General features: G+C 50.2%; 3 protein-coding genes across 8 annotated transcripts in view; all 3 read left to right on the forward strand.

Moving 5' to 3' along the window:
* The window catches only part of OTUD5 (OTU deubiquitinase 5), a 35,336-nt gene extending 25,351 nt beyond the window's left edge, over positions 1–9,985 (forward strand). For 2 of the 3 annotated variants that reach the window (XM_011946687.1, XM_011946688.1), the window contains exons 6-9: positions 6,318–6,521; positions 7,994–8,195; positions 8,300–8,413; positions 8,750–9,813. In XM_011946687.1, the coding sequence (XP_011802077.1) occupies positions 6,318–6,521; positions 7,994–8,195; positions 8,300–8,413; positions 8,750–8,871 (642 nt within the window). In that variant the 3' untranslated portion in view covers positions 8,872–9,813. Of the gene's footprint in view, positions 1–6,317; positions 6,522–7,993; positions 8,196–8,299; positions 8,414–8,749 lie in introns of all 3 variants that reach the window. The other variant, XM_011946690.1, reaches the window with a different exon arrangement.
* Positions 9,986–12,759: 2,774 nt separating this feature from the next.
* On the forward strand, positions 12,760–18,896 carry PIM2 (Pim-2 proto-oncogene, serine/threonine kinase). The gene is made up of 6 exons (XM_011946691.1): positions 12,760–13,607; positions 13,736–13,845; positions 14,550–14,600; positions 16,697–17,069; positions 17,501–17,677; positions 17,776–18,896. Exons 1-6 carry the CDS (start codon positions 13,547–13,549, stop codon positions 17,937–17,939), a joined length of 936 nt encoding a protein of 311 aa, XP_011802081.1. The 5' UTR covers positions 12,760–13,546; the 3' UTR covers positions 17,940–18,896.
* A 1,541-nt stretch (positions 18,897–20,437) lies between these two features.
* The window catches only part of SLC35A2 (solute carrier family 35 (UDP-galactose transporter), member A2), an 11,778-nt gene continuing 7,641 nt past the window's right edge, over positions 20,438–24,574 (forward strand). For 2 of the 4 annotated variants that reach the window (XM_011946701.1, XM_011946704.1), the window contains exons 1-2: positions 20,438–20,848; positions 22,413–22,595. In XM_011946701.1, the coding sequence (XP_011802091.1) occupies positions 20,758–20,848; positions 22,413–22,595 (274 nt within the window). In that variant the 5' untranslated portion in view covers positions 20,438–20,757. Of the gene's footprint in view, positions 20,857–22,090; positions 22,176–22,412; positions 22,596–24,574 lie in introns of all 4 variants that reach the window. The other 2 variants (XM_011946700.1, XM_011946702.1) reach the window with 2 other exon arrangements.

Raw genomic sequence — 24,574 nt, forward strand, 5'->3', positions numbered from 1 at the left:
CCCAAAGTGCTGGGATTACAGGCTTGAGCCACCGCGCCCGGCTATTATTATTATTACTATCTTTTTTTTGAGACGAAGTTTCGCTCTTGTCACCCAGGCTGGAGTGCAATGGCGCAATCTTGGCTCATTACAACCTCTGCCTCCCAGGTTCAAGTGATTCTCTTGCCTCAGCCTCCCAAGTAGCTGGGATTACAGGCATCTGCCACCACACCCAGCTAATTTTTGTATTTTTAGTAGAGACAGGGTTTCACCATGTTGAAGGCTGGTCTCGAACGCTTGACCTCAGGTGATCCGCCCATCTCAGCCTCCCAAAATGCTGGGATTACAGGCGTGAGCCACGGCATCCAGTTCTGGTATTATTAACAGCTCAGATGATTGTGGTACATTTGTTACAATGTGCGAACCAATGTTAATACTTTTGTTTTTTTTTAAAGACAGAGTTTTGCTTTGTTGCCCAGGCTGGAGTGCAGTGACGTGATCTCGGCTCACTGCAACCTCCGCCTTCTGGGTTCAAGCAGTTCTTCTGCCTTAGCCTCCCGAGTAGCTGGGATTACAGGTGCCCACCACCACACCTGGCTAATTTTTCTGTTTTTAGTAGAGACAGGGTTTCACCACATTGGCCAGGCTGCTCTGGAACTCCTGACCTCAGGTGATCCAACCACCTCAGCCTTGCGAAGTGCTGGGATTACAGGCGTGAGCCACTGCGCCCAGCCTAATACGTTACTATTAAACGAAGTCTGCATGCCTCCTTAGGCCCCTTTATCTTTGACAGTTTCAGTTTTGTTTTGATGACCTTGACGGTTTTAAGGAGTACTGATCAAATATTTTGTAGGAAACGTCTCTTTTGAACTTTTTCTCATGTTTAAACTAGTGTTGTGGGTCTTAGGGAGGAAGATCACAGAGGTAAAGTGCCATTCTCATTACATCATTTCAAGGGTGTATACAGTGAGTGTCATTTATGCCCGTTGGTGTTACCCTTGATCAGCTGGCAGAAGTAGTGTTTGTTAGGTTTCTCCACTTAAGGTTACTCTTTCCCACCTTTTCCGTACTGTACTGTGTGGAAGGAAGTCACTATGTGCAGCCCACACCTAAGAAATGGTTATGTCCCATCCCCTTAAGGGTAGAGTATCTGCATAGATTATTTGGAATTCTTCAAGGAGGATCTGTCTCTCATCCTTAACTCATCCTTAATTTATTAATTTTTCCTATTATTTATTCATCTCAATATGGTCTTTTTTTTGAAACAGAGTTTCTCTCTTGTTGCCCAGGCTGGAGTGCAAGGGCACAATCTCTGCTCACTGCAACCTCTGCCTCCCAAGCAGCTGGGATTATCGGCATGCACCGCCATGCCCAGCTAATTTTTTGTTTTTTTAATACAGAGTCTTGCTCTGTCACCAGGCTGAAGTGCAGTGGCACGATCTTGGCTCACTGCAACCTCCACTCCCTGGTTCAAGCGATTCTCCTGTCTCAGCCTCCCGAGTAGCTGGGATTACAGGCATGCGCCACCACACCCAGTTAATTTTTGTACTGTTTTATAGAGATGGGGTTTCACCATGTTGATCAGGCTGAAGTCTTGAACTCCTGACCTCAGGTGATCCACCCTCCTCGGTCTCCCAAAGTGCAGGGATTATAGGTGTGAGCCACTGCGCCTGAGTGAAACAGCCATTTCTCTAAAGAGCCCTGGAACGTATTGGAGAATGTTAACAGAAGCCAAGACCTAGGTGTTGAATGTGCTCTTCGATATCAGGTTGTCCATGCTTCTAGGCCCTCTCAGATGATAGAGCAAGGAGCTACATGTGTGTATAGTGGCCTGTGTACACATATCTATAAATATTTCTACGTGTAACCATCTTTATTTATATTAAACATGAATCCTTACTGATGTCTCCAACTCAGATCCGTTATCACATGCTTCATTCTAGCCTTCTCCCATTGTTCATCTGCAGATTCCCAGTCCAACAGTAGATATGGTATCAGATGTATATGCAGTGGCTCCTACCACCCGTTTATGTAACTGCTCACTTCCATATACACATGTAGCAGAATCAGACTTGTTCACCTGTACCCCCGTGGGAAACAACTTTATCACTACAGCACAATGCTACATATAGTTCTTTTTTGCCTTTGGTGTTACAGACTCCATTCATTTTGAAAGTGACCTATTTGTACCCCCACCTCCTTCAAATGAGGTTGTTTCTTTTTTTCTTTTTTTTTTTTTTGAGATGGAGTCTTGCTCTGTCACCCAGGCTGGAGTGCAGTGGCGTGATCTCGGCTCACAGCAAGCTCCGCCTCCCGGGTTCATACCATTTTCCTGCCTCAGCCTCCTGAGTAGCTGGGACTGCAGGCACCCGCCACCACACCTGGCTAATTTTTTGTATTTTTAGTAGAGACAGGGTTTCACTGTGTTAGGCAGGATGATCTCAGTCTCCTGACCTTGTGATCCACCTGCCTCGGCCTCCCAAAGTGCTGGGATTACAGGCGTGGGCCACCGCGCCCGGCCAAGCTTGTTTCATATGTTTGTAATACATTTATATTATTTTGTCACATTTTTGCATTCTATGCTGGGATCTCAGATTTCCTAATTTTTTACTTATTTATTTTTGAGACAGAGTCTCACTCTGTCGCCCAGGCTGGAGTGCAGTGGTAAAATGATCTCAGCTCACTGCAGCCTCTACCTCCTGGGTTAAAGCAGTTCTCATGCCTCAGCCTCCCGAGTAGCTGGAATTACAGGCATGCACTACCACGCCTGGCTAATGTTTGTATTTTTAGTAGAGATGGAGTTTCACCATGTTGCCCAGGCTGGTCTGGAACTCCTGACCTCAGGTGATATGCCTGCCTCGGCCTCCCAAAGTGCTGGGATTACAGGTGTGAGCCACTGCACCGGCCATAGATCTTCTAATTTTTATTTTATTTTATTTTATTTTATCTTATTTTGTTTTGTTTTATTCTGTGTTTGAGACAGAGTCTTGCTTTGTCACCCAGGCTGGAGTACAGTGATGTGATCTTGGCTCACTGCAACCTCTGCCTCCCTGGTTCAAGCAGTTCTCCCGCCTCGGCCTCCCGAGTAGCTGGGATTACAGGCACATGCCACCATGCCTGGCTAATTTTTGTATTTTTAGTGGAGACAGGGTTTCACCATATTGGCCAGGCTGGTCTCAAACTCCTGACCTCAGGTGATCCACCCGCCTTGGCCTCCCAAAGTGCTAGGATTACAGGCATGAGCCACTGTGCCCAACCTTCCTAATTTTTTAAATAGCATATATTAAGGTCCACTCTTTGTGTTATACATTCTATGGGTTTTGACAAATATATAATGTCATGTATCTACCATTACAGTATTATTCAGAATAGTTTGACCACCCTTAAAATTCCTCACATTCCGTATGTATGCTTACCCCTCCCTTCCTCCCTCTTCCTGCAAACACTAATCTATTATCTTTGTGGGTTTGCCTTTTTCAGAATGTCATATAATTGTAATAATACAGTATGTAGCCTTATGTAGCCTTTTCAAACTGCTTTTTTTTTTTTCTTTTTTAAGACTGTACCACTGTTGACCAGGCTGGAGTGCAGTGGCGCAATATCACTGCAGCCTTGACCTCCTGGGTTTAAGCAATCCTCCCACCTCAGCCTTCCAAGTAGCTGGTACCACAGGTACACACCACTACGCCTGGCTAACTTTAAAAATAATTTTATTTTGTAGAGACAGGGTCTCACTGTGTTGCTCAGGCCGATCTCAAATTCCTGAGGACAAGTGGTCCTCCAGCCTTGGCCTCTCAAAGTGCTGGTATTGCAGGGGTGAGCATCCTGCAGCCAAATTGCCTTTTTTGGCCCTGAAATTAAAATGGTCAATGTGACAGACTGCTTCTTTTCACTTAGCATTATGCATTAAGGTTTCTCCGTGTTCTTTCATGGCTTGTTAGTGGGTTTCTTTCTTATCACTTAATGTTCCTTTTATGGAGGTACCAGTTTAATTATTCACCTATTAAAAGACATTCTTGATTGCTTCCAGTTTTTGATGATTATGAATAAAGCTTCTGTAACGTGCATGCAGGTTTTTTTATGGACATAAGTTTTTAGATCAGTTGTATACATACCTGGGAGCAAAATTGCTGGATTGCGTTGTAAGATTATGTTTTGATTTTTGAGGAACTGAGAAACTGTCTTCCAAAGTGGCTGTATTATTTACACGCCCAGCATAAAGATTTGGAAGTTCCTGTTGCTCAGCATTACCAGCAATTGATACTGTCATTGTGTTGGATTTTAGCCATTCTCTTAGGTGTATAGTGGTATCTCATTATTTTAACTTGCAATTGCCTATTGGCAAATGCTGTTGAGCATCTTTTCATATGCTTATTTGCCATCTGTATGTCTTCTTTGGTGAATTGTGTTTGTGACTTCCTGGCATACAATTCCTAAAATCCTTAGAATCTCCAAAGTGATGCCTTTTTGTATGCTAAAGAGGTGACTGATGGCTGGCAGCCTCTAGGTAGCTTCAGGATGGGGGCTGGTGACCTGAAAGACCAAGGCAGGATTAGAGGTTTGAGACTTTAAGCCCATCCCCCAGCCTTTGGGGAGGGGAGAGAGGCTGAAGATTAGGTTGATCACCAATGTCCAATGGCTTAATCAATAATGCCTACATAATGAAGCTTCCAAAGAATCCCGAAAGGATTGGGTTCTGGGAGCTTCTGGGTAGCTGAATACATGGAAATTTCTAGAGGGTGGCACCCCAGGGAGGGAATGGAGGCTCTACGTCCCTTCCCCCATATGTCACTCTGTGCATCTCATCTGTATCCTTTGTAATTTTCTCTATAATAAACTGGCAGACATGTTTCCTAGGTTTTGTGAGCTGCTCTAAGCAAGTTAATTGAACCCCCCAAAAAGTATTGTAGGAATCCCAATTTATAGCCGGTCAGTCAGAAATTCTGGAGGCCCAGACTTTCGACTGGTGTTCGAACGGGAGTGGGGGTAGTCTTGTGAGACTGAGCCCTCAACTTGTGGGATCCCAGACTCTCTCTAGGTATTGAATTGCATTGGAGGAGGGACACCAGGTGTCTGCTGCTAGCTGCTTGCTGTGTGGGAAAACACCCTCCCCCCAGCCCGCACATTTGGTCACAGAAGTCTCCTGTGTTGATTGTTGTTGAGTGAGCGAGTAGAAAAAACACTTGGAGTGTGTTTAACACTGCCAGAGTGGTTAGATTTTTTAACTTTTTTAATTGGCTTATTCTAACATAGTTTCACTTTTTTTTTTTTTAACTATTCAGAGTAAAAAATTACATTTTATCTGAATGTAAGGTCTGCAGGAAAAAGAAAAGAATACATTTTACATGATTACTTAACGTATATGCATTTGTGTGTGATGTATATATGTGCATTAAAATAATGTTAACTAAAGCTTCATGAAACAATATTTGCACTTATTCCTTGGGATATACTCTGATATTTTCTATTTTTTAAAAATGCTGTTGGATCTCACAGCCTGAAAAACAGTACTCTGATGTAGTGTCCTGTAACTCATAGCACCCCACACCATCCATGTTGATACTGCCCCCTTATTCCCCCCTCACACACCCACTGCTTCCCCTAACCCCTCACATGCTTGAATACTCCCACTTTGTGCTCACATACCTAATTTTTCTATGTGTCTCATCTGCTCATGTGTGAGAAAGGCCTCAACATTATGAAACAGTCATCACTGGATGGGGCTTCTTTAAATTAAGGCGCAGAGCCAGGCGCGGTGACTCGCGCATGTAATCCCAGCACTTTGGGAGGCCGAGGCGGGTGGATCACCTGAGGTCAGGAGTTCAAGACCAGCCTGGCCAACATGGTGAAACCCCGTCTCTACTAAAAATACAAAAAAATTAGCCATGGGTGGTGGTGCTCACCTGTAATCCTAGCTACTTGGGAGGCTGAAGCAGGAGAATCACTTGAACCTGGGAGGCGGAGGTTGCAGTGAGCCGAGATCACGCCACTGCACTCCAGTCTGGGTGACAGAGCGAGACTTCGTTTCAAAAAAAAAAAAAAGCCCAGGTTGGAAGACACCTGACTGCCCCAGTCTCGGTGCCTCAGTTGAGGTGGTTTGGGGATTGGAGTCAGGTCTTCCAAGCATAGGAGTTTGGAATGACAGGTTCCACATCCCAAGCCTGCTTTCCCCTGGTCCCCAGTCATGACGTCGTCTGCGGAGGGTTGCTCTGTGGGAGTACCTGCTTTCCTGTCTCCTTTTTTTCTAGGGCCTCTGGGCCTACCTCGCTGAGCCTGTTCTGGCTCTTGGGCAGGTTCAGTGTGTTATAGCACATCCCTATTCCTCTCCCTCCTTGCAGTTTGCAGAGCAGTCTCTGATGAAGAATGCCATAAAAACATCGGAGGAGTCGTGGATCGAACAGCAGATGCTAGAAGACAAGAAACGGGCCACGGACTGGGAGGCCACAAATGAGGCCATCGAGGAGCAGGTGGCTCGGGAATCCTACCTGCAGTGGTTGCGGGATCAGGAGAAACAGGCCCGCCAGGTCCGCGGCCCCAGCCAGGTGGGTTATGGACTCTGTCACAGGCTTTGCCAAGAATCCATTACTTCTCATGATTTGCCCTCAAGTGAGCAGAAAAAAATTAAGCAGTTTTGACATCTGGGAGGGAAGGGAGCATCCAGCACCATCTAACTCATCTTGGTCTTAGTTTTGGCATTATACCTTGGAACTTTAAATACTTGTGCAGAATAGGCACTTAAGGAGTGAGAGGAGGGCAGCCATGCTGCTGGTGACACTAGGGAATAACGGATAGCTTCAGAGACACAAGCTTTCGTTGACTGCCCTTGTGTGCCAGGTCTCTACTGAGAATGTAACATCAGATCTGGACTACTCTGCCCTCAGCGATCTCATTTGTTGGGGGTGACAACTCATTGGTGGGGTCCTTGACCCTGGCTGGGAGATCAGTGGAGGTGGGGGCTCTGGTTAGTCTTCACAGAGGAAGGCTGAACTGTTAGGGAAGCAGGGAGGGGCAGGGCAGACAAGTATCTGAGGAATTGTAAAATCACAAGGAGTTTGGAGTGATTGTAGATGTTGGCTGGCAGGAGCCGAGTTTTATTCCACAAATACTGCCAGTCTGTGCCAGGCCCTGTTTTCAGTATAGGGGGATACATAGGTAAGCCCAGCAGACCAAGATCCCCGTCCTTGTGATGCTCACAGTTTTGCAGAGTGAAACAAAATAAACAATAAACATAATGAATAAATCAGTTGGGAAATGCTGTGGATGGAAAGTGTAGAGCCAGGATAAAGGGGCCGAGCAGAGATGTGAGTTCACAGTATGAAATAGCACAGTCAGGGTAGGCCTCAGAGCAGGTGAGATTTGAGCCTCGAAGAAGGTGAGAGCTGAGTGCACATGGAGGGGACGGCAGCAGGCCCACACACCTGGTGCAACTCAGGAACAGCCCAGAGGGAGGCCAGTACATCCGAACAGAATGTAGAAATAGATGAAGTCAGAGAGGTTGTGGGTCTGATTGGGTAGGGCCTTGTGGGCTGTGGCGAGGACTTTGACTTTTACTCTGAGCGAGGCAGAAACCATGGGAGGATTGTGAGCAGAGGATAGACAGGATGTGGTTGGGGATTTAACAAGATTGCCTTGCCTGCTAGTCATCCAGTGGAGTCTCCTGAGTGAGGGCAGAAGCAGGGGCCAGTGAGGAGGAGGCTTCTGCAGTAGGTCAGGTGACTGGTGGCCGGTGCTGGCAGTGGAGGTAGTGAGAAGGGGTTGGATTTGGGATTTATTTTCAAGATAGAGGTAACAGGGTTTCCTGTCAGATTGACTGTAGGGGTGTGAGAAAGGGTAAGGAGCTCCACCTCTGTCCTGTGAGGAGCCTTGTGGTCCACCGTGTGAATCGGGATGATGTTGACCTATGTAGAAGCTGTATCATAGCCAAGGTCCTGGGAAGGGAGTCAGCATTCAGGGATGGGTCACAGGAAGGTCATGGTTGCTGGTGGTCCTTACTCATTTTCCTTCCCCACTGCAGCCCCGGAAAGCCAGCGCCACATGCAGTTCGGCCACAGCAGCAGCCTCCAGTGGCCTGGAGGAGTGGACTAGCCGGTCCCCACGGCAGCGGAGTTCAGCCTCATCACCTGAGCATCCTGAGTTGCATGCTGAATTGGGCATCAAGCCCCCTTCCCCAGGCACTGTTTTAGCTCTTGCCAAACCTCCTTCACCCTGTGCGCCAGGTCAGTGACTTGCCCACAGGGAATGTGCTGGGAGTTAGGAGGCACTGCCTGGGTCCTGGGTACTGGATCCTGGGTCCCTACCTTTGACTGTCCGTCTGCTTCAGGTACAAGCAGTCAGTTCTCGGCAGGGGCTGACCGGGCAACTTCCCCCCTTGTGTCCCTCTACCCTGCTTTGGAGTGCCGGGCCCTCATTCAGCAGATGTCCCCCTCTGCCTTTGGTAAGCCTCCTTTGTCTGGGGGGATGGAGGCTGCTAGGAGCTGGGAGAGACTGGAAGAAGTGGCAAGTCCTGAGGGGGGGTTTCTGGAGCCTCTGGCCGTCTCCCCAAGAAAACAAGGGAGAGGCACTGGAGGGGATTTTTCTGACCCAAAGAATTTGCCCCAGAAGGGTCTGGGATCTAAGTGGGGTTTCACAGGCCTAGCAGATCCTTCTGTTTGAGAAGGGAGTGAGAAGGGCCCTATGGGATTTCTCCAGAGTCCCAGACGTCAGCACAGGGTGAGGAGAAGGCAGGCTGAGAGCGCTCCATCATCCTTTTCCTCTTCCTCTCGCCCAGCAGGTCTGAATGACTGGGATGATGATGAGATCCTAGCGTCGGTGCTGGCAGTGTCCCAACAGGAATACCTAGACAGTATGAAGAAAAATAAAGTGCACAGAGACCCGCCCCCAGACAAGAGTTGATGGAGACCCAGGGATTGGACACCATCTCCCAACCCCAGTACTCCTGCTCTCCGGTGCCACCTCACCTTCTTTGGCTTCTTCCCTCTTGCCTCCTTCTGTTCTTTCTGCTCTCCCCTCTTTTCCCTCCTTCTCACTTCCCTCTGGCTAGCCCACCCCTGCGCTCCCTTTCGTTGCCGCTGCCACTATCACCTGTCTCTCTGCCAGCTGACGTGCCCTGTTGCCCCCCCCCACCCCGCACAGAACCATCCCTGCATTCCACAGGGGACTCGGGCAAGGGTGCCGAAGATAGACGAGAGGCACACAGAGACAGACCAACTGGCAGCCAGGCAGCCCCAGAGGAGAGAGACATTCAGACAGAGGAAAGTCTCCCTGCCCCTCATTCCTTCCAAGATGAGAAAAACTTGCCCCCCTGGGAGGAGGAAGTGGAAAATTTCCCTTCCGAGTACCCCAAGAACGTCTGAGCCTTCAATGTTGAATTTTTTCTTTATTAAAATGTACTTTTATCTTATAAAATCAACTAATCAAAAATGATATAGACGACAGCAGTGGCTCTGTGAAGGTGGCATCTCTCTGGGCAGGCAGGCCATGGGGCATGGAAGAGGGCACAAAGATGTGGGTTGCTGTCTTCTGGCATCCAGCTGCGTGGAGGCCGGCCCAGGGTCTAGGGTGTGCACTGGGCAAGGGCAGGGCGGCAGGTGTCAGGCCGGCTTGGACAATGAAACCCTGACCTTGCTGCATTCCTTTTGCTTCCACCACCACTAGCCTCTTTGGAATCTTGGGGTGGGGGGCATCTTTGGGGATTATGGCTGCCACCCGGGATTTGAGTTATAAGGAGTGTGGGAGCAGCTTTGGCAGATGGGGCACCCGTGCCCTGCAGGTGTTGACAAGATCCACCATCTGTAATGTCCTTGGCACAATAAAACCAAATGTCAGTTTCCCTGAGCAGCTCTGTTCTGTGTGGGGCAGGGGTTGGGTGGGCCTCTGGGCAGAGGAGGCAATGGCACGGACTTTGGCTTGACCTCAGAGGTGTGAGTGCTCTCCAGCAGGGTCTCTCTGGGGGCCTGGTGTTTGATTTGCTGCTTATTAAACCTCCTTCTGAACCTATTACCACTGGAAAAGCTGCATCTTTGCCGGGCGCGGTGGCTCAAGCCTGTAATCCCAGCACTTTGGGAGGCCGAGACGGGCGGATCACGAGGTCAGGAGATCAAGACCATCCTGGCTAACACGGTGAAACCCCCGTCTCTACTAAAAAAAATACAAAAACTAGCCGGGCGAGGTGGCGGGTGCCTGTAGTCCCAGCTACTCCGGAGGCTGAGGCAGGAGAATGGCGTGAACCCGGGAGGCGGAGCTTGCAGTGAGCTGAGATCCTGCCACTGCACTCCAGTCCGGGCAACAGAGTGAGACTCCGCCTCAAAAAAAAAAAAAAAAAAAAAAAAGAAAAGCTGCATGGAGGGAAAAAAAAAAAAAAAAAAAAAAAAAAGAAAAAAGAAAAGCTGCATCTTTGCCTGCTGACCCCACCCCTGCCTACCCTATTTCCTGGGGGTGTGATGGTAGCAGAGGACTGTGAGCTTGAACTTCTGCCTGAATTCCAGCTTCTTTGCCTGCCTCTCACCATGAATGTTGCTCTTTCCTTATCATGATCTGATGAAGAAAAACCTTGGAAAAGTGCAACTAATACTTTGTAGCGACATGACTTTAGTGGAAGTAACCAGAGAGGCCTCCCCTACTAGGTTTTAGAAGGTGAAGGATGGCTAAACCCTTTTTCTTGTCCCCCAGTCTGACACCTCTTTCCCTGCCCTTCCTAGGGGTAAATCCAAGGTAAAGAAGGCTGGCTGGCCCCCAGGTTTTCTCAAGCATCTTTTTCACCATGCCATGATAATGGAGACCCTCTGGCTGGATGTGTGTCTGGCTCTGCAGTTGAGGGCATGGCTAGCTGAGTGGCTGGCTGTGGGGTGTCTCTGGAACCCAATGGCCAAGCATGTATTTGTTGTAGAGTTGCTTTGAAACCTTGCCTGGCATTTTCTAGCTGTGTGGCCCTGGTCAATTCATAGCTTCTCTGAGTTTCAAGTGTCTCATCTGTACAAGAGGTGATTAGGCTGGGCGCAGTTACTCACGCCTGTAATCCTAGCACTTTGGGAGGCTGAGGTGGGTGAATCACCTGAGATCAGGAGTTCGAGACCAGCCTGGTCAACATGGAGAAACCCCATCTCTACTAAAAATACAAAAATTAGCTGGGTGTGGTTGTACGTGCCTGTAATCCCAGCTACTTGGGAGGCTGAGGCATGAGAATCACTTGAACCTGGGAGGTGGAGGTTGCAGTGAGCCGAGATTGCGCCACTGCACTCCAGTCTGGGCGACAGAGCGAGACTCCGTCTTTTAAAAATAAAAATAAAAAGTGCTATCTACTCCCTCATGCTGCCTGCTTGTGATCATCTAGAGGGAATATGTATGATCACAGTAATGTACTACTGGGCACAGTGCCTGGCACATTGAGAGCACAAATGTTAGTAGCACTATCCTTTTTGTAGAAGTTCCTGCACCATTTGGCCCCTGCCAGTCTCTCGCCGCTCTGTCCAGTGTTCTTGGCTTTTGCCTGCAATTTGCCCTCCCCTGTCCCCAGCCACCAACTTTCTTTGTCTTTCAAGATAGGTAGAGGGTCACGTGCTGAGAAGCCCATTCACATTCTCACTTCTATCTAAAAATCTCCCCAGTAACTGTACTACAGATAAACTTCATGGCACAGGTTTGATGCCTGACTTATCTGTACATCTCTAATATCAGCATCCCCACCAAGGCCTGGCAGGCTTATAGCAAACCAACCCCTAATAATGTTGGGTGAACAAAGGAGAATACATGTATGCTTTCTTGGTGGTGTCTGTGTGTGTGTGAGTGTGGTGAGTCCAAGTCTTCATGTGCCAGTGTCTCCAGTTGTGTGTGTGATGAGGGCTTGTTTCCAGGTGTGTCAGATGGTGACTGAGTGTGGGACTTTTATCTCTGACAGTTTGTGTCTAAATCCAAGATGAGTGCATGCCTGCGTGGGTCTGTGACAGTGCATCTGTGGTTTCTGTCTGATGGGGTGGATGTCCGTTTGTGTTCCTGCAACAGATTCTGGGTAGCTATTTCTGGACAGTTTGTTCCATTGATAAGCTGCATGTGTCATGGTGTATGTGTGTCTATGTCTGAACAGGTCTATCCATGTCTGCTTTTGTGACACTGCCACAAAATGTGACTCTATCACATCAGTACATGTCTGTCTTCAGAGCAGTGCATGTGTGTTCCTGGAGCATCTGTGTATCTTCCTGTGACAGACTCTGCGTCTCATTTCTGGGACAGTACAAGTCTTGCTGTGACAGTGCATGTCTGATGGTGACAGTGTGTTTGTGACAAGTTCTGCCAGTGTGTTTGACGGGACATTTCTGTGTCATCACATGGCAAATGTAGGTCTGCGTGAGTGCCTTTCTGTAACAGTGTATCTCTGGGTGTCATTCTAGGACATAACTATTTTTCCGACAGTGTGCCTGCCTGAAAGTGTATGTCAGTCTCTGGCTGCATGTGTATCTAGGTCGTTTCTGTGAATGTGTCTGACAGTATGTGTTTGTGTATATCCTGGCATTCATGTTGTCTTTGGAGTGCATTTTTCTTCCTGGGGTGTGGCGCCTTCTCTGGCTGTTTTTCACAAATTTGTGTCAGGGTTGCCACTTCTCTAGCAGCCTCTATCATGTCTCTTCAGTCCTTGCCTCTCTCAACTCCAAGTGCAGCCAGCCCATGCCACCACCACTCTGGGCTCACCCCCATCCCCCAAGAACCACCCTCTGCTGTTCTAGATTCTAGACCTGCTGACTGGGCCCAGGGCTCAGGGTTAAAAGCTCCAATAAACACTCCCCAGGCAATGCTGCCTTTGACCAATGCGCACCCGTGGCGTTGATGGTGTGGGTTCCCCCTCCCTGGCTACCAGATATTTCCAGGGCCCTGGCCTCAGCTTTCCAGTGAAGGCTGCCTGGAAGACTCCGGTGAAGGAGTCCGACAAGCACCTTTCGAGACGGGGTCCTGGATAGATTCTTAGAAGCCCAGCCTGGCGCTATCTCTGTGCTAATATCCAGGCAGCGGCGGCAAACCAACTTCCCAGGAAAGGATACTGCGCAGTTATTTTTTAAGTGTAAATACACACACCGCCACCACTACCAACAACAACCCCCCGCGCAACAACCAAAACAAGTGCGGTGCTGCAAAGGGATTCCCAGAACCGGTTTCCTCTTGGTGTGAGCCCCACCTCAAGCCCCCTCATTTAAATGCAGGCCCCGCCTCCTCGGAAGAACCGAGCGTGTATTTGCATAAGGGGGCACTTGAAACGATGAGGGTGGTATGCAAATAAGGAGTGGCTCCGATTGGCTGTGGTACAGCAGGTGCCGCGTCCGGATTGATCAAAGTCAGGTGGGCGGGGCTGTCGCCCAGGGTGACTCTCCCGGGAGGCGCGTGCCCAGGCTCAGTAGCATTGGGGCTGGCGCGCGCGGCGAATCATAACGCTCCGCCGTCTGCGGGCGCTTCCGGACCACCAGTTTCTCTGCCTTCCACCCTGGCGCCCCCCAGCCCTGGCTCCCCAGCTGCGCTGCCCCGGGCGTCCACGCCCTGCGGGCTTAGCGGGTTCAGTGGACTCAATCTGCGCAGCGCCACCTCCATGTTGACTAAGCCTATGCAGGGGCCTCCTGCGCCCCCCGTGACCCCCACGCCGCCGCCAGGTGAGCACATCCTCCCCTACTGCAACCAGACGGAGTGGGCTGGAATGATGGGTTGCAGCGCGGGGGGAGGGAGTCGTGGCTGGGCTCAGCACGCTGCCACCCTGACTTTCTCGCCTCCGCCTGCGTAGGAGGCAAGGATCGGGAAGCGTTCGAGGCCGAGTACCGACTCGGCCCCCTCCTGGGTAAGGGGGGCTTTGGCACCGTCTTCGCAGGACACCGCCTCACAGATCGACTCCAGGTATCCGTCACAAGGGTCTTGGGAGGGTCAGGTGCGTGTGGCGGGGGCGGGGATCCTGGGCCTGGAATGCTGGTTGACCGAGTAGTGAGCCTGCAGAGTGTGTAGAGGACCGGGGGTGTGTGTGTGTGTGTCCGAGGAGTGAGCCTGCAGTGTGTGTAGAGGGCCAGGTGTGTGTGTGTGTGTGTGTGTGCGCGCGTGTGTGTCGGTCTAGGGGGTTGTGTGGGGGTTGAGGGGACAGGGGGCTTCAGATTCCGGAGGTCCTCGACCCCAGGGTCCAGGCTGCGTATGTGTGGGAAAGCGGGGACCTAGATGTGAGATTTATGGGACTTTTGGAGGTAGGTGTCCAGTGTGAAGTCATACGGACCAGGACCCTGGTACAGAGCTGGGGTGTCGTAGAGCTAAATAGGAAGATTGTGGGCCTGGGGTATCAGGAAATCTAGAACTCAGGACTTGGAGTGATGAGTCCTGGTCCCTGAGAACGGAGAGCCCAGGGCTAAGGAAGGTGAGAGAGATGAACTTGGTTTCGAGGACTTGTAGGGCAGGGGAGACGCCCTGGTATGAGTTGTGTGGGGTGGTGTGGTTGGGGACCAGAAAGACTAGACGGCTGGTAGATGGAGGAATACTGGAGGTAGGCAGAAGGTCTAGACTGGGAGGGGTCTGGGGATCACTGGCTGGCCTCTTTATCATGGCCCTCTCTTCTCCAGGTGGCCATCAAAGTGATTCCCCGGAATCGTGTGCTGGGCTGGTCCCCCTTGGTGAGTACCTTCGGAGCCCTTCCTGACCTACCTATTCCATCACTGATGATGAATTCACCTCCTTGCTTTTCCAGGGGATGTATGACTCCCTGGGCCCTGTAACAGTGAGAACACTCCTGCCAGCCCATGTATACTCCCTTGGGGTGACATACAGTTCTGATTCACCCCAATTCCCCTAGAGCCTTGGATTCTCCCCTCCAACAATCCTTTCCCATCCTCCCTCCAAACACTGCTGGGGGACTGTCCGCAGGGCATGCTGGTGGGGAACGAGGGGCAGAGGTCACTGGTTGCCATGGTGATGGTGGCTGCTTCTCTCCTGCCGTTATAGCGCTAACCGACATCAGGGCGGGTCTGGGCAAGTTGTAGAGTTGGGAGCGCCCCCTGGCGGGCTCTAGAGGAAATTGCGCCTACGCAGCCCGTGGGACCCAGAGGGAGAGGGTGCGCCTGCGCAATATCGGAATTTTTGCGTCTCGGTGAGAAAACGTCTGCTGCTGTGCAAGTCAGCAGCCTGGCCAGGAGAGGGCTCTACCTCAGCCCAGAAGGTTGCTGGTCGAAGTGTTCCTGCGCAGGGCGTGGGGAGGCGGTGGGGGGCGGATTTTGTGGCCGGTAGCGTTTATACTTTATTTTTATTATTTATTTTTTTGGAGACACAGTCTCCCTCTGTTGCCCAGGCTGGAGTGAGGTGACGCGATCTCGGCTCATTGCAACCTCCGTGTCTCGGGTTCGAGCGATTCTCCTGCCTCAGCCTCCCGAGTAGCTGGGACTACAGGAGCGCACAACCATGCCCAGCTAATTTTCCTATTTTTAGTAGAGACAGGGTTTCACCATGTTGGCCAGGCGGGTTTTGAACTGCCGCCTTGGCCTCCCACAGTGCTAGGATTACAGGTGTGTGCCACCGCGTCCGGCCTCTAATGTTGTATTTTTAGTAGAGACAGGGTTTCTCCATGTTGGTCAGGCTGGTCTCGAACTCCTGACCTCGGGTGATTTGCCTGCCCCAGCCTCCCAAAGTGTTGGGATTACAGGCATGAGCCACTATGCAGGGCCACGTTTATGCTTTTTATTGACTGGTTCTAGGTGCTTGGTGATGCTGACAAAATACATGATAACACTGAAGTCCTTTTGTACTAGGTCCTTTGCAATAAATCACTCAGCTGTTTAACAAATTAGGTATATTAAACACCTACTATGTGACAGACACAACTCTAGACACTCAGCAAAGTATTACATAATTATTGAGAGCTCATTTTTTGCTAGAGCATTTTTTACTAATTGTTTTACCTGTTTGACAAATATTTATTCAGCCCTACTTTGTTAGCAGCCACTGTTCTAGTGCTTCATATAGGTCTGTGAACAAAACAAACCATTACACAATAAGTGTTTATTGAGTGCTAACTGCTTGTCAGAGCCGATGCTATCAAGTGCTGTCATCTGTTTAACATTTATTGAGTACCTACTGTGTAAGGTACTATTCTAATCTCCTGGGATATGTCAGGGAACAAAACAAAATACCACATAATGGTGCTGCTTCTGCTGAAGGCCTTTTGTTAAAAACCAGTTTTTTCTATTTTTGTTTGTTTGTTTTGAGACAGCTGGAGTGCAGTGGTGCGATCTTGGCTCACTGCAACCTTTGCCTTCTGGGCTCAAGGGACCCTCCCACCTCAGCCTCCCGAGTAGCTGGGACTACAGGTGCATTTCATCAAACCTGGCTAATTTTTGTGTTTGTGTAGAGACGGGGTCTTGCCTTTTTGCCCAGGCTGATCTTGAACTCTTGGGCTGAAGCAATCCACGCACATCAGCCTCCCAAAGTGCTGGGATTACAGGGATGAGCCTCTGTGGCCGGCTGAACTTCTTTATTCAAATGTTTATTGATCTACTACATGCAAGACTTGTGCAGGCTCTTTGCTGGTTTCACCCTCTCAATCACTGTGAGTTTGTGTCTTTAGGGAAACTGAGGCCCAGGAAGGGAAGTGAGTTGCTCAACAACACACTGTCAGGAGAAGGGGCCCTGATTTGAGCTTAGGTAAAAAGCCTCAGAGCTGTTGCCCTGACATCTGTCTTTTTTCTCTCCCTGCTTCCCACCCCACCTGTTCCCCCAGTCAGACTCAGTCACATGCCCACTCGAAGTGGCACTGCTATGGAAAGTGGGTGCAGGCGGTGGGCACCCTGGCGTGATCCGCCTGCTTGACTGGTTTGAGACACAAGAGGGCTTCATGCTGGTCCTCGAGCGGCCTTTGCCTGCCCAGGATCTCTTTGACTATATCACAGAGAAGGGCCCACTGGGTGAAGGCCCAAGCCGCTGCTTCTTTGGTCAAGTAGTGGCAGCCATCCAGCATTGCCATGCCCGTGGAGTTGTCCATCGTGACATCAAGGATGAGAACATCCTGATAGACCTATGCCGTGGCTGTGCCAAACTCATTGATTTTGGTTCTGGTGCCCTGCTTCATGATGAACCCTACACTGACTTTGATGGTAAGGCTTCTCTAAATTTCCCTGGAGGGATTGTTTTTACTTGATGGACTTGTGACCTTTGGCCTCCAGTGGTGGGGTATCCTGTAATCCTTGACCCATACTGCATCTGTATAAGATGATCAATTGCTAATACTGGGGATTCTCAGCCTTGGCCTCTGATAAAGTCCATCTTTTAACAGTGCGCTAACCTTATTCTGGGCTCCTATTCTGGTGAGGGAATCCTGTTACTATCCTGAGTATTCTTTCTCTGGTAAAGGGCTCCTGTTACTTCTCAGTGGATCCTGTTACTTCTCAATGCTTTTATTCTGTTGAGGGGACTCTGCTTTTATCTTGAGTGCTCCTAATTGTGGTGAGGCCATCCTTCCCGGGGAGTTTGGGGTTGGAGAAGGGCATCATGAGAGTGAGTGGTCTAACCCCTGGCTTGTGTGCAGGGACAAGGGTGTACAGTCCCCCAGAGTGGATCTCTCGACACCAGTACCATGCACTCCCGGCCACTGTCTGGTCACTGGGTATCCTCCTCTATGACATGGTGTGTGGGGACATTCCCTTCGAGAGGGACCAGGAGATTCTGGAAGCTGAGCTCCACTTCCCTGCCCATGTCTCCCCAGGTGAGGCCTCACTGACCCCAGCCCGGAAGACTCCATCCCTCTCAAGGATCAGTATCCCCTACTGACTGCTAATCTTCCTTCTGCTTCTTGGCCCACAGACTGCTGTGCCCTAATCCGCCGGTGCCTGGCCCCCAAACCTTCTTCCCGACCCTCACTGGAAGAGATCCTGCTGGATCCCTGGATGCAAACACCAGCCGAGGATGCACCCCTCAACCCCCCCAAAGGAGGCCCCGCCCCTTTGGCCTGGTCCTTGCTACCCTAAGCCTGGCCTGGTCTGGCCCCCAGTGGTCGGAAGAGCCATCCCATGGCCATGTCACAGGGATAGACGGACATTTGTTGACTTGGTTTTACAGGTCATTACCGGTTATTAAAGTCCAGTATTACTAAGGTAAGGGATTGAGGATCAGGGGTTAGAAGACATAAACCAAGTCTGCCCAGTTCCCTTCCCAATCCTACAAAGGAGCCTTCCTCCCAGAACCTGTGGTCCCTGATTCTGGAGGGGGAAGTTCTTGCTTCTCATTTTGCTAAGGAAGTTTCTTTCAGTGAAGTTGTTCCCATTCTGAGCCCTGGGACTCTTATTCTGATGACGTGTCACCCCCACATTGGCACCTCCTACTACCACCACACAAACTTAGTTTATATGCTCTTACTTGGGCAAGGGTGCTTTCCTTCCAATACCCCAATTGCTTTTATTTTAGTAAAGGGACCCTTTCCCCTAGCCTAGGGTCCCATATTGGGTCAAGCTGCTTACCTGCCTCAGCCCAGGAGTCCTTATTCTGGGGGAGGTAATGCCCTGCTGTTACCCAAGGCTTATTTGTTTTCCTTTTTTTTTTTTTTTTTGGGTGAGGGGACCCTACTCTGTTATCCCAAGTGCTCTTATTCTGGTGAGAAGAACCTTAAACTTCCATAATTTGGGAAGGAATGGAAGATGGACACCACCGGACACCACCAGACACTAGGATGGGATGGATGGTTTTTTGGGGGATGGGCTAGGGGAAATAAGGCTTGCTGTTTGTTCTCCTGGGGCGCCCCCCTCCAACTTTTGCAGATTCTTGCAACCTCCTCCTGAGCCAGGATTGTCCAGTTGCTAAAATGTAAATAATCACGTATTGTGGGGAGGGGAGTTCCAAGTGTGACCTCCTCTCTTCTCCCCCTCCCTGGATTATTTAAAAAGCCATTTGTGGAAACCCACTATTTAATAAAAGTAATAGAATCAGAAGCGGCTGGCCATTTGTAGGTGTGAGGCTTTTATGGAGCATCTACTGTGCACTGAGACAGACTGTCCCTCTGCTTTGTCCTCAGGAAGCCACAGTCTTATGTTGCCATCCTAAAGACCTTTAAGGGTTCTTGAAACTGCACCACAAAAAAAAAAAAAAAAATCTTGATTCCCCCTGCCCCTGATCTTAGGCAGCGCCCAGTATGTGCAGAAGGGCTGTCTGTCTGTTGGAGATACTGTGCATGAAGGTGGAAGGTGTTTAGGGTACATCCCCAATCAAGATGGCCATCTCAGAAGCAGATAAAACTACCTTCCCTGGCACCCCAGGGGAAGGAAGAAGCCCTTTTCCCTGTTGGAGAAGAAGAGCCCTATCAGGGTACTGATGAGGGTGGGGCTGGAGTTGCGGACTGACTGGAATCTGTCCAGGGTGTAGTCACCTGTTTTGCTCTTTTTTTTTTTTGAGACAAAAGTCTTGCTCTGTCGCCCAGGATGGAGTGCAGTGGCGCTATCTCGGCTCACTGCAACCTCTGCCTCCCACACCATTCTCCTGCATCAGCCTCTTGAGTAGCTGGGACTACGGGCGCCCGCCACCACACCCGGCTGATTTTTTGTGTTTTTAGTAGAAACGGGGTTTCACCGTGTTCACCAGGATGGTCTCGATTTCCTGACCTTGTGATCCACCCGCCTCGGCCTCCCAAAGTGCTGGGATTACAGGCGTGAGCCACCGCGCCCGGCCTGTTTTGCTCTTAATCTTAGCCTCTCCCTCATCTTTACCCTTACATACCCATCCCTCTAATTTCTCCTTCAACACTTGACTTACCTGGCCTGCCCTATTCCATGTTGGTTTCACATGCTCCGACCTCAGCTGTCACCTCTCTTGCCCTGCTTATTTGTCTCGGTTCAGTGCAACCTCCGCCTCCCGGGTTCAAGCGGTTCTCATGTCTCAGCCTCCCGAGTAGCTGGGTACAGGTGCATACCACTACACCCGGCTAATTTTTTTTTTTTTTTTTTTTAAGTAGAGACGGGGTTTTGCCTTTCTGCCCAGGCTGGAACTCCTGAGCTCAGGTGAATCCGCCCGGCTCAGCCTCCCAAAGTGCTGGGATTACAGGCGTGAGCCACCGCCCCTGGCCCAGACTCTTGCCCTTCTTCCAAATGCTAACCTGTGAGCCTTTCACCTGTCCCCTTTACTTGCCATCCTCATTGGTGACTCACTTGTCTTCTCTGCGTCAACTTTCCTTTTCATTTTCACTTGTTTATCCTCGCCTGCTCTGTTTTTATCTGCTAGCTTACATGCCTGACTCGCACCTGATGCTTCAGCCAGTACGCCCTCACCCGACCCCGACAGGTCAAAGTTTCGTGGTCCCCAGATTCCCCTGTGCTTTCCAGGGGGTGGGGCCTCGCTGGAAGACTGGAAAGCGGAACTTCAGTCCAACCAGGAAGCACCTGAGTTTCTGATTCGGAAGGGGCGGTGCCTTAAGGAGAAGCTGCCAACAAAGAGCCGAGATGAAAGAGGGATGGCTTAACCAATGAGACTAGGAGACGGGATCGGGGGGTGATCTGGCAAGCGCGATCAGTGAAGCGGACGAACAGCAGGACAAGGCGGGTCTAGTGACAGGAATGGGCCGATGAAGCTCTAGGGGCGGTGGGTTGGCCGATCGGGCCGTGTCCCTGGCATCCAGATCCGACGGAATTTGGAAATCCCGGGGCTACTCTTAACGTTGAGCTTTTAGGATCGAAGGAGAAAAGCCACTACCCTGACGATCCCGGCTCTCGACCCACCTTCACTCAGGCGGCCTGGAAGCGGAAGTGACGAACACGGAAGTGGTCTGCTGTTACCGAGGGGAGGGGCCGGGCAAATGCCAACATGGCAGCTGTTGGGGCTGGTGGTTCCACCGCGGCGGCCGGGCCAGGGGCGCTTTCCGCGGGTGCATTAGAGCCGGGGACTGCGAGTGCGGGTGAGACAGTCTGTGTCCAAGCAGTCGCATGGGAGGCGGAGGTCGGGATCGTTGGGAGTCGGGAATGTTCCTCACTAAAGTGAGAGGGAGCATCCCGTGTGGACCGACGTGTGTGTGTGTGTCTGTCTGTCTGTCTGTCTGTGTGTGCACATTGTGAGTGTGTTGGGGGCAGGGAAGAAAACATTCTGAGAGTGATTGTGGGATCCTTCCGCATATGGACCATTATGAGTGTGGAGGGTAATTCTTTTTGGGAAGGCTAAGGCCACCGAAACCATTCTGAATATGTGGGGTCCTTCCTTGTGGAAGAGACCATTCTGCGGGCGTGGGAGTTCTTCACTGAAGAAGTAGGAGACTATTCTGAGGGTGGTGGTTCTTTCCTTATAAAAGGACAGAGACTATATTGTGAGTTAGGGTGGGGCGAATTCTTCTTTATGTGACTAGAGAGGGTCCATTTTGAGGATGATGGTGTCCTTCATTATGTGCGGAGGAGACCGTTCTGGGGGCCCCCTTCCTAATGGAGGTAGAGTTCATTGTACGTTCGTGTGGGAGGGCTCATCGTTATATGGTGGAAAAAGAACGTTCTGAGGGTGCCAGGTCCTTCCGTATAGCAGAGAGAGCCGATTGTGATTGTGGGTAGAGCAAGGAAAAATTCATTAGCTAGAGGGTCGGTGCACGGTGGTGGGAGGACGGACCATGTGGAGTGCAGGGAAATATTTCCTCATCTGGTTGAGGGAGCCAGACCTTTCTTAGTGGGATAACCATTCCTGATACAGGATTCAGTCCCTGGGAGCATGGGGGAATCATTTCTTGTATTTAGTAGACTATTCTGGGTCGGGAGGAACCAGTTGTCACAGGAGGGAGGGGTTGGAGAGGCCATTCTGGGTATGAGGAGAATCATTCCATATGGGATGTAAGCCATTCTGAGAGTGAGGGAATCGAATCATTTCTTAGATGGGAGAAAGACCTTTCCTTAGGGGGTGAACATACCTCATACAGTGGCCTCATTCCCTGCATTGATGTATTACTCTTTACATGAGACAGTCCCTCGTTAAATAGGAGCATCATTTCATATACATTCTCAGTTTGCTCATCCATAAGTGGGAATCCTCGCAGTTCTTTTGGAGATGACAATGATATGAGTCTATTGAGGTAATCCATAGAAATCCCTTAACCCAGTGATAGGCATACAGTAAACACTCAGTAAACGTGGAGAACGTAGTTGTCGGTATTCTGTCTGGGGAGGAGTTGCTTCTCACTTGTGAGGGAGCCGAGGCGCGTGGCCAGGGCTTGCCTCAGCCATTACCTGAAACCTCGGTAAGGATTCCAGGTATGGACTGGACAGAGTGGGGCCCATTTCTCCCTTCTGGCTCTTCCTGCTTGTGGCTGAGGCAGTAAGGCAGTAGGAGTCAGACCCTCATTGGGTGAAGGCAGGCAGGCTGAGGGAGCAAGTAGCGGTGGCTAGGAGGGTCCTGGGTGAGAAAGGAGAGGGGGTGGGTGGTGGTGTGGCTATGCCCTAGCGGCTTCTGACCCCCTCCTTCCCCCTTGCCCCTTCCGTTCCCCACAGCTCACAGGCGCCTGAAGTACATATCCCTAGCTGTGCTGGTGGTCCAGAATGCCTCCCTCATCCTCAGCATCCGCTACGCCCGCACGTTGCCAGGGGACCGCTTCTTTGCCACCACTGCTGTGGTCATGGCGGAAGTGCTCAAAGGTCTCACCTGCCTGCTGCTGCTCTTCGCACAGAAGAGGGGTACGAGCCAGGGAGGGGGCTGCACTGGGGTCGGTGCGTGGGACTCCACATGTATGTGTGTGTGTTCACACAGACGGTTTGCTTCAAGAGTGTCTCCAAATCTCAACCTGCCTGGGGCGCCCCTCCAGCTATGTGTAGCTGCATCTTACACTTTTCTAGCCCTAACAGCCAGGGAGCTGACCTGTGTGAACTGTAGGAGTGGGATTGTCTATGCTTATAGAGTAGCAGGGGTCTCTCACATGTGATGTAGTCATCTTTAGCTTTATATTATGGAGAATTCCGAATACATGCAAAATCAGAGAGAATAATCAAATAGTAACATATCCATGTACCCATCCCCCAGAGTTAGCAATTAGCAACTCATGGCCGCTTTAAACAATATCAGTGATTGTTCGGTCACTGCCAATCTATATGTCTACCTACATCCTTATCCCCTTATTATTTTTTGTTTTGTTTTGTTTTGTTTTTCTTGAGACGGAGTCTCGCTCAGTCGCCCAGGCTAGAGTGCAGTGGAACGATCTCGGCTCACTGCAGGCTCTGCCTCCTGGGTTCACGAGAACACAGGCGCCTGCCACTATGGTCGGCAAATTTTTTGTATTTTTAGTAGAGACGGGGTTTCACCGTGTTAGCCAGGATGGTCTCGATCTCCTGACCTCGTGATCCATCCGTCTCGGCCTCACAGATTGCTGGGAATACAGGCGTGATCCACCACGCCTGGCCTTCCCCTTATTATTTATTTATTTATTTATTTTTTTGAGATGGAGTTTTGCTCTGTCACCTAGGATGGAGTGCAGTGGCACGATCTTGGCCCACTGCAACCTCCGGCTCCTGGGTTCGAGTGATTCTCCTGCCTCAGCCTCCCAAGTAGCTGGGATTACAGGTGTGTATCACCACTCCCGGCTAATTTTTGTATTTTTAGTAGAGATAGTGTTTCACCATGTTGGTCAGGCGGGTTTCACCATGTTGATCAGGCTGGTCTCGAACTCCTGACCTTGTGATCCACCCACCTCAGCCTCCCAAAGTGCTGGGATTACAGGCGTGAGCCCCATATTATTTTTAAGTAAATCCCACACAAAGTAATATTGTATGGAAGTAAATTCCCCCATATTATCTTGAATAAATGTTTTGGTGCATTGTTTTTAAAAAATAAAATAAATACAATACTGGCCCGGCGTGGTGGCTCACACCTGTAATCCCAGCACTTTGGAAGGCTGAGGCGGGTGGATCATTTGAGGTCAAGAATTTGAGACCAGCCTGGCCAACATGGTGAGACCCTGCCTCTACTAAAAATACAAAAATTAGCTGGAAGTGGTGGTGGGTACTTGTAATCCCTGCTACTTGGGAGGCTGAGGCACAAGAATAGCTTGAACCTGGGAAATGGAGGTTGTGGTGAGCAGAGATCATGCCACTGCACTCTAGCCTGGGCAACAGAGCAAGACTCTGTCTAAGAATCATACATGAAAAAATTAATAATAAAAAAAATAGGCCGGGCATGGTGGCTCACGCCTGTAATCCCAGCACTTTGGGAGGCTGAGGTGGGTGGATCACTTGAGGTTGGGAGTTCGAGACCAGCCTGGCCAACATGGCAAAACCCCGACTCTACTAAAATTACAAAATTTAGCTGGGCATGGTGCCTGCTTGTAATCCTAGCTAATTGGGAGACTGAGGCAGGAGAATCACTTGAACGCGGGCAGTGGAGGTTGCAGTAAGCTAAGATCGCACGACTGCACTCCAGCTTGGGCGACAGAGCAAGACTCCGCCTCAAAAAAATAATTCAATAAATAACATGGACATAGAGAGTGGAATAATAGGTCTTGGGGACATGGAAAGGTGGGAGGCGAGTCAAGAGAGAGAAACTGCCTAATGGGTACAGTACTGTTTGGGTGATGAGCACACTAAAAATGCAGACATCATCAGTGTGCAATATAGCCATGTAACAAAACTGCAGTTGTACCCCTAATCTTTTTTTTTTTTTTTTT

This window comes from Colobus angolensis, unplaced genomic scaffold (assembly GCF_000951035.1).
Source record: "Colobus angolensis palliatus isolate OR3802 unplaced genomic scaffold, Cang.pa_1.0 Scaffold252, whole genome shotgun sequence".
Lineage (NCBI taxonomy): Eukaryota > Metazoa > Chordata > Mammalia > Primates > Cercopithecidae > Colobus > Colobus angolensis.

What these genes read in the sequence shown, in the direction of transcription:
- PIM2 (XM_011946691.1), top strand. Translation starts at nt 13,547, where the DNA reads ATGTTGACTAAGCCTATGCAGGGGCCTCCTGCGCCCCCCGTGACCCCC. An exon ending in GACCCCCACGCCGCCGCCAG is followed by an intron (nt 13,608 to 13,735) that starts GTGAGCACATCC and finishes CCGCCTGCGTAG; the next exon opens with GAGGCAAGGATCGGGAAGCG. An exon ending in TGCTGGGCTGGTCCCCCTTG is followed by an intron (nt 14,601 to 16,696) that starts GTGAGTACCTTC and finishes CTGTTCCCCCAG; the next exon opens with TCAGACTCAGTCACATGCCC.